The sequence below is a fragment of the Buteo buteo genome, chromosome 7, assembly GCF_964188355.1.
Source record: "Buteo buteo chromosome 7, bButBut1.hap1.1, whole genome shotgun sequence".
Lineage (NCBI taxonomy): Eukaryota > Metazoa > Chordata > Aves > Accipitriformes > Accipitridae > Buteo > Buteo buteo.
Genome location: NC_134177.1, coordinates 32102720 through 32119136, shown reverse-complemented (window position 1 = coordinate 32119136; position 16417 = coordinate 32102720). Strand labels below are relative to the sequence as shown.

Sequence of the window (16417 nt, the reverse complement as noted above, 5' to 3'; positions counted from 1 at the left end):
TCAGCTTTGGGACATCCTTTTTAAGCTTGGGGGGTGGACTGGGATGAGGGGAGTTGCAACATGTGGAGCCTCTGGCCAGCCCTCCCTGAGCAAGGGATGCTTTTTTAGGGCAACAGCTTTGGGGGTGGAGGCTGTCGAATATCTGCTTTCTAGCAGCTTCCTGCTCCCACACAAGAGTGAGCAGGTCCCTGGAAATATTTAACATGAGAGGAAAGGGCTGTGCTGGCGAGTCCCTCCTCGGAGGGCATACAGGTGACCAGCACCCCTCACTGCCCTCTTCCCTTTCCTCTCACCTCCCAGGTCAGCATGCCTGACCAAGCCAGAGGAAACAGGAGGAGAAAGCTGGCTGCTAGCCACAGTTAACACTGAGCAGGGCTACGCAGCAGTTGGGATGAAGGGAGGCTCCTGGGCAGTGGGATACCACCAGTCCCACCACACCTCCCACCCTGTCCCAGCCAGGCTGTCCCCTCCCTGGGGACCACTTCAGCTCGAGCAAGCCATCCCTTGCAAGATGCCCCACCACTGCTCGTGCAATGCTGCTCATCAGCCTGGTGGCGCAGGAGCAGAGATGGGGGCTGCTATCTAGAAATCACATTAAAGACTCCAGACAGACGTGGTCTTCAGACATTTGAGCAGATGGATTCAGGAACATTGCAAAGCTATGTGTCTTCAGAGCAATTTTATCCTGGCACCAGTCACTTCTCCCCTCTTATCTCTGCTGCCCATCTCTCAGAAGCAGAAAAGTTTAGATATATCTAAGTACTTTAAAATAACAAGCTCTTTGGAAAACAAAACAAAACAAAAAAACCAAAACCAAGCCAGCCTGCGCTGTACTCACAGAGAAGTTTCCATGGAGAAGAAACCATTAGGGAACACTTTCACCCCCTGCTCAGACTTGGGGAGGAGGGGATGCTCTGTGCAAGCAGTGCCACTTGCTGTGGCAAGAATTAAGACAGCAGCGGTCCTCTGCATGGCTGAAGCCATCAGGAACAAACCACTCCCTTGGGCCAGACTGCTCCCCAGGACCCACGTACCTAATGCTGAAACTCTCATGTGCAGCCCCAAAACTTCCATGGGCAATGTGGCTTTAGATGCAGCAAGCCCAGACTGCGGGGGCACAGGAGAAGCAGACAAGGCTGCTAGGGCATGATGCTGTCTGGAAAAGCAGATCTGAACCCTGAAAACATCTGAAAAGCAAGTTTTTTCACCCCCATCCTCTTATCTGCTATGGAGTCCTCACCCCAACTGCTCCTTCACTTCTCCTGGGATGAGAGGGATCTAAACAAAGGGTGGTAACACAGTGCTGATGGAGGCAACGGTATCTTAAAGCTGAGCCTGTGGTGAGGCCTCAGAGGAACACACACAACTTCTGGAGGTGATCAAAACCATTCACTGCAGAAATAAGTCAGGATCCCATTTTAGCCAGGCAAGGTCCATGTACTTGTTTAAACACCACCTTCTCAAAACAGCAAGGACTTCTAGAAACATGTTTCAAGGACAAGTGTTTTGCTAGAAGGACTGAACAACACGCCTATATCTAAACCCTCAACAATCCTTGACTTGTGCAAGGATTTAGGGTAAAAGGGGACCAGTTGTTTTTTTTTTATTTGATCCAATTTGGGAACAGCAGCATAGCTTGGAAGGGGCTGGAAATTAAGCCTGTGCATTACAGGATTCCCAGCTCAGAGGTTCACACCTTCAGGATGCTTGCATGGTCCCAAACGAAGAAGAGGCAATGTGAACACCTAAACCTTCTAAGAAGCATATGAGATAAAGGAGTCCACGTGCACTGTGACTCACTCACACCAGCTAAATGTTACTGAAATAGGGGACACAGGATGTCTCCAACACTGAACAGCTTCCACATCCCCCCAGCCAGACACCTTGGGGCCCTTGAAGAGAAAAACCTCCCTACAATCCTAGAAGCAGCACAACTTTCCCAAGGCAAGCAGACCAAAACCAAAACAAGTGGAAGTATTTGAACCAGACCCTGGCAAGCACTAATGTACGCTGCTGCCTAGGGAGAAAGCATGAAAACCCTGGAAGCTTTGTCTGAAAGTGGGAAAGGTGGAAGATCCCAGCTCTGCACACACCCCACAGCAGGGAGGGAAAAGGAAAATGGAAGGAAGCAGGGTTGCTTGGTATGATTAGGGGCTTGCTTTTCTGTTTTTCTTCTCACCCTTGTAAATGCTGGGGCTTTGCAGCTATTGTTGCTGTTCTACATAGCACTGGCTTCTCAGAGTACAGACCCACAATGGAAAAAAACAAACCCCAACCAACCACAGGAAGGAAAAGAATTGGCAGGGAAAGGAAAAGCAGCAGCAGGAACAAGTACTCATGCCTGAAATAAATGCACTGCCTGCTGCTAGGGGTGCAGGTAGGAGAGGTTACATCAACTTCTCCTGTGGAGAGGCTGACTTGGTGTGAAGTCCTGCCTTTTTGGCTTTATTGCTACAGGTGAGTACTGGCAGCATGGTTGTGCACCAGCGGAACAGGAAGGCAGCAAGGCAATCATCAAACAGACCCTTGAGGGGCTAAGACAACAGCAACCAGCCCCATACACAGGGATAGCAAAAGGAGAGTTTCTCTGAAGTCTGGGGTTTCTTAAAAATCTAAGCTAAGGGGCAAAGCAGGGGTAGAACTGCCTACAGACACCTGGAAAGAACTGGCCATCAAATAGGCAGACACTCAAAGTAGCAGCCTCAGCTAGGATTAACGGCTTGCTTTTACAGATTTTGAGGAAGATGAGCATTGAGACCAAGTGTTTGGCATCCCAAGCTTGTCTTGCCCCTGTCTCTCAGCTGTTCCTGAAGCCCCTGCTTTGCTCTGCCAAGGCAAACGTACAAAGGATCCAACAGGAAACCTCCCCGGTGCTGCTGCTTCCGCTGAGTCAGCTCCCGCTGGAGTTTAAGGGCAGCACACAAGGGCTGGGCCAGAGCTCTCTCCACCTTTCTGAGCTCAGAGCTGAGCTATTTAAAGTTCACAATGAAGTAAAAGAAAAAAAACCCCTGAACCCCCCAAAACTACCTTGAGTCTCCTGCTACTGCTCCCCAGCAAACATTTGCATGTAGAAAAAAGAGATTCCATCCACTTCCCTGGCAGGGGATGAGGTATAAGGCAGCAGCTGTAAGGATCCCACTTCATAGCCCCAAAGAGCCCAGAGGGACGGAGCAGAACACCTTCCTACATGAACAACTGACTCATTTCTCTTGCTGCCTATGTCCCTGTCACAGTAAAGCACAAGTCTGACTGACACAGGCAGCTCCAAGAAATTGTTTAGATACCACTCCTGAAGAACATGTGGAGATGAGAGTTTCTGATGGGGATGCTTAAAGCAGCGGGGTCTTCACAACAGATACCAGAGCAGAACCGGTACCTTCCTGACAGGTTACAAGGCCCCTAGTTCAAATAAAGCAGCAACAGAGCTTTTGCTGGTATTAGCAGCTGTAGTTTCACCCTCATAGCTTAGATGACTGAAGGGACCATTCCTTGTTAGTCCAACAACTTGCAGCTGTCCCAGGGCAAGGGCTGCTGAAATACATAACCAGGTAGTTTTTGCCATTCCAACTGAAACATCTTTATTTCTGTGCTGTTAGCTTTACCTATCCTCACAGAGGATAGAGTGCAGGAGGTAAGTGAGCTTTTCCAGACAAGCTACTGGTTACATCTGGGGGCAGCGAGGAAGAACCAAGGCCACGAGGAGCCATTCCCATTATTTTCCAAAATCCCACCACGGCAGTCTGAGGAGTCTTTGCTAAGCTGTTGTGACTTCAAATTTAAAACCAAGCATTAACTTTTGGGACAAGCAGACTACTTGGTATTTAAGAGCCTCTTTCCCCCCTGCTTTCCCAACTACGTGTTGGGCCTAACATAGCCCATAAGGCTCTCCTGCCAGTCCACTCCCAACAGCACCTGTACTCCTGCCCCAGAAACGCAGACTCTGAAGCAATACCATACTCTGGACTCAGAGGGGAAGGAGGGGAAGGGCTGGGATTAAAAAAAACCCCAAAACCCAGAAACTCAGAAGACACTGACACAAAGGACATAAAAAGCAGGAGAAGCTATGAAAATATGTTGAGATGGTCAAGAAAAGTCACATGAAAATATATTTAAAAAACAGCAATTCCAATCTGTGTGGAATTTAAAACTCCTTTCCCCACCTTTTTTTCCTGCTCAAGGAGTCTCTTTGTTGTTCCAGGATATGGAACATGATAGACAGCACCAGTTATGTCCTGAAAAGGGTAGTATTTCCCCCGACTCATCTGAGCACTTCCACCATTTACAAAGAAAAAATTATATATACCTCAACAATTGCCCCACCCTCCCTCTTTTCCATTCTACAGTGGGCAGGAGAAAGGACTGCAAACAAATCTGACTTTTCATTTTCAGTTAAGTCCAATTTTTCCACACATCAATATCCCTGCAATCCATTGTACACCTTCTGCACCGATCCTTGTTTCAATAACTGTTTGAGACCTGCAAGAGAAAGGAAAGCGTTAGTGCACAGCACAAACAGGAGGAGGACTCTGCATTTGTGGTTCCTGCTGCATTTACACATCTGGCTTGTAGGCCCAGTGGCACCAGCCTTTCAAGGCTGAGCCCGTGTATCTGAATAATGCAAACACTGGTACTCTAAAAGCATCATTAAAAAAAAAAAGGAAAAATCCCCCCAAACTCAGTGGTGCAACAGCTTTACTCCTGCTCCTTCAGCATTCCTACAAGGAGAAACAGGACTTAGGTTAGTGATGCTGTAACAGTGCTTTCATGCACTCTTGGGACCACACAAGGCCAGTGGTTCCAGGGACAAAGCCTCCCCTGCTACAAACTCAAAGCCCGGCACACCACCTCAAGATCGTCACAGTTCTGTAAGGGATAAAGCCGACCCTCAGAGCTGCTTTGCTGTTGAAGTTGACAACAATTTTGTCATCTTAGGTACAATGCAACAACAAACAACTTGCTGAGTATTTCTGGAGTCTAATTCACCTAGCTCATCTTCCCGGGCTCCCTCTACAGCCCAAGGAATCTGCTAGCAGCAAGCTTGGGAGGGCTACACTTGAGTCCTTCTGGACTTGCCAGCTACAGAAATCCACATGAGTAATTAGAAAGCACAGGTTTTCACACTGGTATGTGGTGCCTGGGGACACTACTGTCCACTAGAAGTAGTCCCTGAAGGCAAGTAAGAGGAGCAAACTCCTATCTGGGGGCTTAAGTATCCTACTGAAGACCTGAAAATCTTAAGTTTTTTTGAAACCCACTGTTTCACAAAGGAATCTAGATGACTTTTCAAATGCCATCTTCCCCACCCCTGAAAGCCCATTCATAAAACATTTCAAAGAACTGCCTGCTCTGAGGTCCTGTCAGTATCAAATTCTTACCAGAGCAGGATAAGAGAAGAGTGAGTCAGCCCTTAAAACCATAATAGCTCATCTACTGGGGTCAGCATGGTCAGGGAAAGACTGGCAGGTCTTCACTGCCATTTAAAGAGCAAGTCCGCACAAAACAGAGGAAAGAGACTGTCAAGAATGGATGTGTTGCGCGTTTTGCCAGAGAAATTGGAGGGGATTCCCTTTTTAAAGTCAACCTGGTAACAGACTGCCAGGACTCCCACTGCCCTGGCCATGGGGCCCCTCAGGGAATGGCAGTATCTCTGTTCTGATCAGCACCAGAAATCACTGAGCCTGAGGAGGGGCTGTCAGGACCCAAAACAGAGAGGAAAACTCCCCACAACATGGGTAACTTTCAAATAATAATTAAAAAAATTAAGCTAAACTGCTATAATTCTGCTGTTGGATGTCCCCCAAACAGCATCAGCCTTGCAACAAAGCATACGAGCAGACCTCTCTGCTCCCGGGATATCCATAAAGGTGTGTGAGCAATTTTGACAAACACAGAGGCTTCTGTCGCTGCTCTTTGTCCAGTTTCTTCACAAACTGCCAAGAGCAACGGCTAGAAAAACCTCACATCTCTTTGAGAAGTGCTGTCGCTTTACAAAGCTTCAAGAAGGGCAGCAGAGCCTGGAATGAGACTTCATGCTGATGTGGTCACCGTGCTCCACAACCCTCACTGGGCACAAAACACTTGCAACAAGGAGGAAAGCACAGGGGGTCAAAACAGGTTCACTCAAAGCACAGCCCAGAGGCATGGACCTCACAGCCCAAACACCTGCAGAGAGAACCACAGAACACCAGTCAACTCTGAAGCTGCAGCTCCCAACTGGGCTCCAAGTGGTAGCTAGCCCAGCATTGTCAACACAGCAGTAAGTGCCATAGGGCTGAGAAAAGCCCACCCAGGGCTTGGCTTCCCTCTACAAACTTGAAGAGTCCAGGAAAGCTGCACATTTGGCTTATTCCACAAGGGCAGCTGCCAGAATCCACTAAAAGGGCACCTTCAAAAGAAGTATGTATGATAGCCATGACCAGCAGGAGAAGTTCTGGGGGTGGGGATTTTGTGAAGAGCTGCACTGGTACATGCCAGGAGCTTCTTTGCCTTGTAGCGAGGATGGGGCCTACTCTGATGCCTTATGCAGAGCAGCAGAACCTACCACAGAGGCTGCTGAAGCAAAGAGGAATTTCCAGCTAGAAGTACAGTATTTACCCTCCTGCCAATTCTAAGATTTCTACACAGTTCATCAAGTTTCCATTTGAGCACTGAAGCTGAGAAGCAGGTCTCTCCTACAAAATATCTGCATTGCACCCTTCTTCCCTATACAACCACAAAGCACCACAAAGCACTTTGGGTAGAAGGAGATGTAGAGAGGAACAATCCTTTTCTTGATGCTGCATGACGCTGTTTACCCTAGACAGCAGAGGGATTTTCACAAGTCTTGCCTCCAAGAAAGTGGAAACGGGGGCTGGAAAACTGCTTGTGATCCCACTCCAGCGAAGGCAAAGCAGACAGAGGCTAAGCCCAGTAAGTCTTTCAGTTCAGACAGATGGCCAGCTACAAAACAAAGCACCTGCAAACTTGCCAAGTGCTACATCCCAGCAGTGGCACATCCCAGCCTAATCTCGTTCCCTACAACTGCAGCAGCCAAGCTCACTTGCCCTGTGATTAACTTCCATTTCCCTTTGAAGCATCGGCCAACTGTGATATGTTGTACAAGGGGCACAGGGAAAGGAGAGCCCCTCCTGACCACTGCAGGCCATGGGTTCAGTTGTGCCAACTTCTTATCAGCTTTGGTGAGAGGTGCAGCCTGCTGCTGTGACAGAGCTTTAAAACACGCACCTTCCCGCTGTTCATTTGTCAGCTGCTCTTTGGGGAACTCCACATCAAATGTTATTATTAGTGAGCCTTTGATATTATTGTTATCAAAATTTGGAAGACCTTCTCCTTTCTTCCACAGTTTGGCCCCAGGTTTCGTAATTTTATCCCGAGCAACGTGAACCTAGAGATGAAAAAAATTTCAGAACATTACTAGTGTTCTAGTACCCCAATACTCCCAATGCCCATTCCAAAGCACTGGAAAGCTTCAAATGGTATTGATCCCTTGCCAAAGTCGGTGACATTCAAGGGGTCCAGGCAGTATTACTGCCAGGACACATGCCAGAACTAACACCACCCAAGACAGCACATGCAGTAACTGCTGTGACAGCCTGGAATTGAGACCCACACTCTGCGCCCCTTGTACAGGGCCTGTTTTGGCTCCATAGGAATTGGCCTGGAAGGCTCTAGCAGATGGGATACTGTATACAACCAGCAGCTGCACAGACCCCAAGCAAGCTAACCCTCAGCACAGGAAACCTGCAGTTAAATTTTGTTTACACACAGCAAGAAAGCAAACCATTGCCTCACCTTGTGCCCATCTAAGTGGGCAATATCCATTTCAAAGCCTGTAAGTGCCTCGACCAGCGAGATTGTCACATTTGTGTACAAGTCATCTCCTCTTCTTTCAAAGACTGGGTGCCTGTGGAAATAAAAGACGCTGGAACTCTTCTCCTTCTCCATAGGGGAAATAGGTCCTCTAGCTTCCTCCCCTCTATTTGTGAGTTTGGAGAATTCACAAGTCAGAGAGGAAGTGAAGAATGAATGAACTTTAGCTTCATTTTCCTGTGCTTGAGGTACGTACTACTAAATAAACTTTCTATTTCTAGTGCAATGAGTGGTGAGGCGTGTCAAGAAGTTGTGACTCACAAAACAATGTTCTTAGTAGTGCACTTCCTTACAACAGAGAGATAGTATGTTTATGGAAAAAGGAGGTATTTCTTGTGATTCACACAGGAGCTACTAATGCATGCCAGAATTCAAGCCAAACAAAATAAAAGTGGAATTATCACAGCATCTTAATGGTGAATCCAGCTACTCTAGCATCATCAGTGTTGAACATCCTGCACAGCCCTGAGTACCAGACCCCTGGCTGCACCAACTCTGCTGAAGCTCAAGCTACATGCTAACCAAATGGGCAACACTAGCCAGAAAGGTGTTTGCAGGCTTCCTTTACAGCAACCAGAAAGAGTGGTCTAACTAGGCCAGTTACTTACTTAAGAACTTTTATTCGGAAGCGCAAATCACCTGGCTCCCCATCCACATGGGGTTCACCTGTGAAAAACAAAGAGCTCTGTTTAAAGGAGGTAGTTAGTAACAACTGAATAAACAAGCAGCCTATTAAACACAATAGAGATTTGCAGCTCACATGTTAAAGGAAAAAAAACCCAACTAGTTGATCTTTACATGACTAAAACCTTGCTTACACATAACTGTTATTAAAGAGCCTAGGACTTTGAGTATTGCCTCAATGAGCTCATATCTCTCTGCTGTTCTGAAAGACTTGCCTGCATGTTAATGATGTCTTGTCCTTGTTAAAGGACTTCATCTCCTTGGGCAGAGGGGATTCCCTCAAATACTCAAGCCTTGAACAGATGCTCCTACTCAAAAGTTATCTGAAACATCATTTAGAGCTTTTTTTTGTATGTGTGTGTGCCCCCAGTACCAGCAAAGTGACTGGAACTCAGAGCATTATCCAGACTTGGCAAAGAGTATCCTCCTGGACTTCAGCAGCATGCAGAGGACACAGCACTTAAAGCCACATGTGCTGATCAGTTACCCAGAGCTGGGCTTGGACACTTCCACTGCCATGAAGACCAGCCTCGCATCACGGAAAAGGAGCAAGTCAAAGCTGAGCAGCAGGGCAGCGCCCATTTACGTACCTTCACCAATGAAGGGATACTCCATACCATCCCTCACGCCTGGCTCTATTTCCACTTCTAGTGTTCGCTCCTCGTTCACAAGCCTGCAAAGGGGAAGAGCAAGCACACGCTAGGTTTTCAACAGTAGGTGGTAGCACCTATTTATGTTACTGGGGTAATGAGGAGACCCTCACAAGTTAACACATACTCTCTCCTTGCTCACATCTAAAACTGGAGGGCAAGTGCTGCCTTTATTGTGTGCTGATACTCATCTAGAAAAGAAGGCAAAGTTAAGTTCCTAAATGTACAGTCAGCATCTGGATGAGTGACTGCAACACAGTATTCCATGTCCAGCTGTTCCCAGCTGGAAACCGTGGCCCTCCCTGACTTTGTTTATTCAGATTTAGTTGTGGAGCTTCCACTGTAGTACGACTGATTGTTCAAGGAGTAAGAGGCTGAAAGAGCAAATTGGGGAGCTCTACATCTAATAGAGCTTGCCATCTCTACTGTAAGAATAAAGATTGGCTCCTTGGAAATGAGAAACCTGCATTAAGTTTTTCCAAATTCCCCAGGTCTTACTGGTAGTACAGGCACTTTCCTCCATCTAGTGGTAGGTTTTTGAATAAACATCCATATAGCAGTAAAGAGCGTAAAACTCACTTGACATTTGGACATTCATCACAAACAACTTCTTGAGTCATCTGGAAACGTCCAGGACCCAACTGGGTGGTCCTCATCTCCTGCCGGCAATTGCACTTCCGTTTGCCAGGTGCCTGTCTTGCCACTGGCTTGTTCCTGACAACCTGCATGGAAGACAAAGAGGTTGATACCAGCACGCAAGCCAGCACTCTTGGGTCTCCACAAGGGTCTGGATTTCTCAAACAGCCTGAACACAACTTGGTTTTGTGTGCTGCCTCCACAGTAGCTCCAAATGGCCTCAGCAAAACATTCTGACAACACTTTTCACCTTGTATCTCTTGCTAATCACACATTAAATACCAGAAAAACCTGCTCTGACACCACTATTACCATCTCCTTTTTTTCCTGCACACCTTTCTAAATAAGAAAGGTAACACTACGATGAAACACCTGACACTGTAGTTACGACAGCTTCCTTGTCCCACACAACTGGCAAAATTGTCTGGAGTTCCCTATTTACCCAGGCACTCGCAACACAAATACAATCAATGCAATTTCTAATACACAGAATAGCAGGGATTGTCAGCACCAGAAATGTAGTTTGCTTAAAAAAATTAAAAAATAATTAAAAGGCCACCATACATTTGCCAAGTATGCAGTCCAGAAATTTGCAGTGACATGTTTGGTCATTTAAAGAGGCTATGAAAAAATCCTGAAAATAGTTTTGCAAGAATTGCAAAATGAATTTGAGGCTTATGAATGGGCCCTCAAACATCACTAAATTCTACAGAGAGACCACTTATACCTTTTCCAACCTAGCTACTGCAATAAAAAAGCTATAGCTAGTCACTGACAGCCAAGAAATAAGCTATTATCACAAGAAGCATCCCTTTATCGAGAAATGACCAGACAGCAAAGATGAATAAGTGTATTGTTAACTACTAGCAAATAGCATCACAACATCCTCCACTGTCACTGCCAGATACTAAGAAAATGAGCATCTATTTTAGTTCTATTCTTTGGGAGAAGATATCATTCTAAGCAGTGGCCAGGCCAGGCATCTCAAACCTGAGAACACACTGGAGAGACTGACAGGGAAGCAGTCAAACTTACTTCTACGAAGTTTCCTGAATACACCTCCTCCAGTGTAACCTCCAGGTCCACAATGATGTCACTTCCTCGGGGAATGTTCCTGTCTTGTTGGCGAGGGTTACCTCCAAACATGAATCCAAAGTCCCCAAAGAAGCTGGAGTAAAGCACATCAATTAGTTTAGGAAGGAATTCTGATCAAACGAAGCTTTGACAAAGACAGCCACCCAAGGCAGCAGCAAGGTGCTGCTTGGCAAATGCTACTAGTCCCCTAGAGAACAGCCTCCTCACAGTACAAAAGCACCATAGTAAATCCAGATACCTCTTTTTGCTCTTCCAGGACACAAGCTAATGCCTTCAAACAAAGCACTCCCTTTGGAAGAGTTTTCTGTACTAAAGAAGAAAAGCTTTGGAGCAGGAGTTGAATGCCAACACCTCAAAATCTGACCACTGCCTAAAGGAAGTCCTCTCTGTGCTGCACTGCTGCTCAGGTACCATCACCACAATGTGCAAACTCTGAGTAGCACTTCATGTCTGGCACTGCAAGTCAGTACTAACAGGCTGGTTTTCAGTAGTCTGAGGACAAGGGGGATGAGAAAAAATTTCCTAGCAAGTCTACATATTTTTCCTCAAAACAGACCAGCAGACAGTGTGAGTTCTCACCCAGAAGGATTACATGAGGTGAGCAACTTCAGGAACTGTTTTAGTAAATTTGTGCCTAGCAGAACCAAAGGGGCCTTAAACATAAAATCAGGTTCTGCCTGAGCAACATGCAAGTGCCTTCAGATTTTAATGATCCAAATTCTACAGTTGCTCTGAAATGTACTGGAAGTCACAATAGCATTACTTTGCAAAAGAAAGAGTGACCCCCAAAGGGCATGCATGATCTGTGACAACAGCTTAAACATCAATCACATACCAAATAACACAAGAAAGTTCCTACATGTTTAATGCAACTGCAGCACCTTACAAATCACCCATACTGGTGACACAGCTCACCAAGTGAGCAAGAGCTGCCCATGTGGGAAGACAGCACTGGTTCCTACTCACTGCTCTTGAAGCAAGGACTGATGCAAGACAGACAACTGAAAACTGCACGTGGGATACCCACTGTAAATATATTTCTTCAAATTCTCAACTGTTACTTCAGATCAGTGCCTCTGTACTGGGTAACATAGAATTTGCCCACATCAAAAACGTGCACGAGCATCACAAAATTAGAGCACCAACTGTAGAATAGCCTGAAGTGGCAAAATCCCCTTACTGTGAGAATATGTCTCCATGGGAGCTCTGGTGCCCATCCTTCAATCCCTCCTCACCGTACGCATCATACTGCTTCCTCTTCTCCTCATCTGACAGCACCTGGCAAAGGGATGCAAGCAGACAAGACATTCACCCACAACCGAGCTGAGTTATTTAAACAAGGCTCTGAGAGGAAGCTCACCAGTACTCTTCACTGAGAGACAAGCAGCAGTGCTTTACATTACAGAAGCACTGGCTAGAACTTGCTTATTGAACTAGCAAAGTTAAACATTTACCAGTTAAACCCATAAAAAGTACGGTTAGTTTATTAAAACAGAAGCAAACCAGAAAATATAAACAATGCTGAGTTTACCTTAAGGATTAAAAAAGGACCAGAAGGAATAATTTAAATTGGTTCCTACAAAGCAGGACACACTAATACCACCCCTGTTTCTCAGTTTGTTCTTCAAGCACACAGAATGTGTATTTCTCCAGCTACTATTTCTTAACAATTAGCAATGATGGCGAGTTTGCCTACCAAGCTGAACCTCCCAAATATGGTAACTCTGCACCAGTTTGAATGCTGGCCCTCATCCCTAAGGGCAGCAAAAGTTAGAACTAACTTCAGTACTGAGACAGAATAACACATCCCAACACACATGACTTTCAAGGCTGTAAAGCTTCAATTTTAATTCCTAAGTATTAATCTTTGCTCTTTCCTCCCCCAGAGATCCAGAAGTTTCCGGTCACATTTAATCTTCCTTCCCCTTCCTCCCCTATTGATCATGTTTGGGAAGGTTAAAATTGCCAGGTTAGCTTTCAGAAGGCTAGAGAGGAGTGGAAACAGGTGGAGAAGCTGGCTAAACAATGAAAACCAGCCTGAATTTGTAACCAGTGACAAATGCTAGCAACCAGGAAAAAAAACCAACAGCGGCTTGACTAGCTTCATCTAGGGGGTAAGAGTTCAATTCTCCCTTTGCCACTTCAGATTTTGCATTAACACACACATCTCCTAAAACCAGGATAAGCTTTCCATGTTGTGATCTGTTGGCATCAGAGCAAGATTATTCCAGTAAAGTACTGCACAGTACCAACGATACCACAAGCAGCAAGAAAGGAATTACAAAAGATTTGCCTTTCCATTAATTTTCCTTCTTTCTGCAGGCTGCTGGAGAACACAACTCAACTCCAAGAACACAATTTCGAGCACTGTGAATAGAGTTCTTGTTTGATGTTAGGTTGCCTTGAAAGCAAAGCAACTACAGTAGATAAGTTTAGAAAAAAAACCCCACCCATGAAAATACCACCCCAAACCCATCCTGAGGCTAATGACTATACCTAGAGGAGCCTCAGTTCCCTCACATGGGATCAGTCTCCTTTCTAATTGAAACAACTGTGTTCAGACCACACAGCTGCAGGGTGGAAATCACTTAGGCTGTTAAAATGAAAGAGACAGAGTAGTTTAATTAACCTACTTTCCCCACAATTTTTTTTAAAGACTTGGCTATAGATAGTCTGCTAGCCAAACCCTGAGCAGCGGTACTACTGACAGTGGCTGTTGTTTTATGGCAAAAAGCATCCTGGTTTAGGTTACAAGGGAAACAATTCTAGCTCCCTTCTGCCCAAAACAATCAAATCAACACACTGCATCTCGTTGCTAGTTTAGCAGAAGCATTTGCAAGTTGTGCTGGCTAAACAAAGAGACAAAGACCTTGCAGGACATCAAAACATTACTTCTTCCAAACCTATTTCAGAAACCACGTACGTCAATACTGGATTTCAATGTTCTGATGCATCTCTCTTCAGCAAGAAGCACATGAATGAAGAATTTGAAGGGAGGTTTCCTAGTTTAATCTTCACTAGCACCTGGTGAGAGCATGTTGCATTTGTACTGTCTGTGTTAGCACTAGAACGCCACACTTTATGTTGAACGCAGACACTGTTGTGCTTCAATAATACCCTGGTTAGGGGGAAGCAGACTCAGTCACTGCTCATAAAAGTTAATATTCAGCTACTCCTGCCACCACATCCCCTGCTGATTTGATTTTACAACCATTTTCTCCCCAATGTTTTTAATAGAAAGAGTACTCTCAACTGTTACTATGGCAAAGACTGAAATAAACTGGGACTCAGGGAAGAGGTACAGAAATGCTTCCCATGCATAAAGTACTGTCAAATGCGACAAGATCCCAATTCACAGAAATGACACCAAGCTCACAGCTTTGAAGTAAACTGCACGCATCATTCTTCAGATGCTGCAAATCACAGGTAACGAATTTTTTTGTGGAAAAAAGTATTTTTTACACTCACTGGTTTCCCTGTGATAGTTCAACCAATTTATTTCAGAATAGATAAGTCTGAGCTAAGAAGAGGTCCCAGCTCTGATACAAAAATAATGTGTTTTCTTTCTGACCAAAGAGGAGTGCATTCAAGCTGTTTCTCTCACTTCCTCAATCATTTTATATTTGCATATCTGAAAAGCAGATAAGCATCAGGGATGGAAGCAGGAGTCATGCTACAGCTGTAGGCTGAGCAGCACTACCAGACTGCAGCGGGAACGCAATTCCTTTCCCCTCTTGAAGTGCAACTCCTCAAAGAGGACACAAACCTCCCACCCAAACAGCCCACCAGTGCAGGCAAGCTCCCAGTGGAACTGCTGCTACAAATTCTTGCTGGTCAACGCCATCTTCCTTTGGGGCCCTCTGCTCTATGGGGGACGGCAGGAACAGATGGAAACCAACAGTAACAGAAGGGAGATAAAAAGGACAGAGAATGTGAAAGAACAGATCCTATCACCCTACCTAAACTGCGTTAACATTTACATATGTGGTGGAGGAAGTAGGCTTTGACTTAATAAATTTGGCTAGTAAAAGAATCTATATGCGATTTATATAGTGCATTGTGCTGTTAGCATCAAGTATCATTCATGTGCTACTATATTATCACAGAAACAACAGGAATCCTCGTGCGCATGTGACCCACAATTATTTTTCCCACCTTAATGTCTTCTAAAAGGCAAGCCAACCATCTTTTATCTCCTATCAACTCGGACTTACAGCCAGGCCCTATATATACAGACACATGTTCCTGTGCTAATACTTAGAGCTAATACAACTCTATTTCTTCCTCGATAAGCTATTAGTAAATACCAAATAACTTTAAATTGCTGCCTTCACTTTCTCTTGGCTAAGGGAGCTAAGATCTTTTATTGTCTTCTGACAGAGGGAGCCCTCTATTCAACCCGGCAGCCCTTCTACCTTTGCTTTTTATTTGGTCGAATGTCTGAAATTCGATATTGTAACAGGGGGAGGACAGATTGCACCTGTGCCTTATAGAAGGGACTTTACATTTCCTAGAAGCCCTCCTTTCTCCTTCCCCTGAATGTTACAGGATGAAGCCTCAAGAGACTACTCGTTGACCAAGCTCAGCTTCATGCTCCCTACATGTTTTACCACAAAACCCGTCCACCCTGGCAAGGGCTGGGAGGACTCAAGGTTCTCCAAATTCTTCACAACAGGGTGCACAACTTCACCCCTCTCCTTCCCCAGCAGCTACACCAGGCCCCCCTACACCACAGGTAGTGGTGCGGTGAACGAGCGCAGGGTGGGGGGTAAACCGCAGCCCCCGGCCTCACCTCGTAAGCAGCTCCCAGGTCCTGGAACTTCTCCTGCGCCCGGGGGTCGTCGGGGTTCCTGTCGGGATGGAGCTGCAGCGCCAGTTTCCGATAAGCCTTCTTGATGTCCTTGATGGAGGCGCCGCGGGACACCCCCAGGATCTTGTAGAAGTCCCTCCTGCCGGGGAGAGGGGGGAGAGAGCAAGGCCCCGTCAGCACTGCGGCCCAGGAGACAGGCCCGGCGCTGAGGGGACACCACACGCACAGGCCCGGCGCACTCACCCAGCGGCGGCCTCCCCGCAGAGGCAGAGCAGCAGGAGGCAGAGGCGGCCGAGCCAGCCGGGATCCATGGCGAGGCGGCCGGGCCTGCCTGGGGGGCAGCGGGGAGAGGGGGCAACGCTCTCCGGACGGGTCCGCAGCGCCGCAGCCGCCCGACCCGACCCGGCCCGGCCACCATTAGACGTGAAGCGGGACCCGGTGACGGCCGCCGGCCAATAGGAGCGCGGCGCAGCCCCGCACGCTGCGTGCCGCCGGCCTATCGGCTGCGAACACTTCACCGCCGGCTCGACGCCGTCGGCCAATCGCCTGCCGGAACGTCGGCTGTGAGCATGTCGGACCAATCACGACTCAGGGCGTCACGCCGCGCCCTATCCTATGGCCGCTCCGGGCCGCACAGAAGCATGAGTTCGCCCGGCGGCAGCCAGTCAGAGGG

The 16417-nt window shown here is 46.7% G+C and overlaps 1 protein-coding gene across 1 annotated transcript; it reads right to left on the bottom strand.

The window, feature by feature from the left end:
• Positions 1-3290: 3290 nt before the first annotated feature.
• Positions 3291-16194, bottom strand: DNAJB11 (DnaJ heat shock protein family (Hsp40) member B11). Its single transcript, XM_075032219.1, has 10 exons — positions 15988-16194; positions 15727-15883; positions 12115-12212; positions 10875-11007; positions 9783-9925; positions 9144-9226; positions 8478-8535; positions 7792-7903; positions 7225-7384; positions 3291-4476 (listed from the first exon to the last, which is right to left on the bottom strand). The coding sequence occupies exons 1-10, from the start codon at positions 16053-16055 to the stop codon at positions 4412-4414; spliced, it is 1077 nt and encodes a 358-aa protein (XP_074888320.1). The 5' UTR covers positions 16056-16194; the 3' UTR covers positions 3291-4411.
• Between the last annotated feature and the right edge of the window lie 223 nt (positions 16195-16417).

Excerpts from the sequence above, each read along its gene's own strand:
- DNAJB11 (XM_075032219.1), bottom strand. The coding sequence starts at position 16,055 with ATGGATCCCGGCTGGCTCGGCCGCCTCTGCCTCCTGCTGCTCTGCCTC. Across the intron at positions 9,926-10,874 it reads ATTCAGGAAACTTCGTAGAA|GTTGTCAGGAACAAGCCAGT; the intron begins GTAAGTTTGACT and ends TCTTCCATGCAG. Across the intron at positions 8,536-9,143 it reads GTATCCCTTCATTGGTGAAG|GTGAACCCCATGTGGATGGG; the intron begins GTACGTAAATGG and ends TGTTTTTCACAG.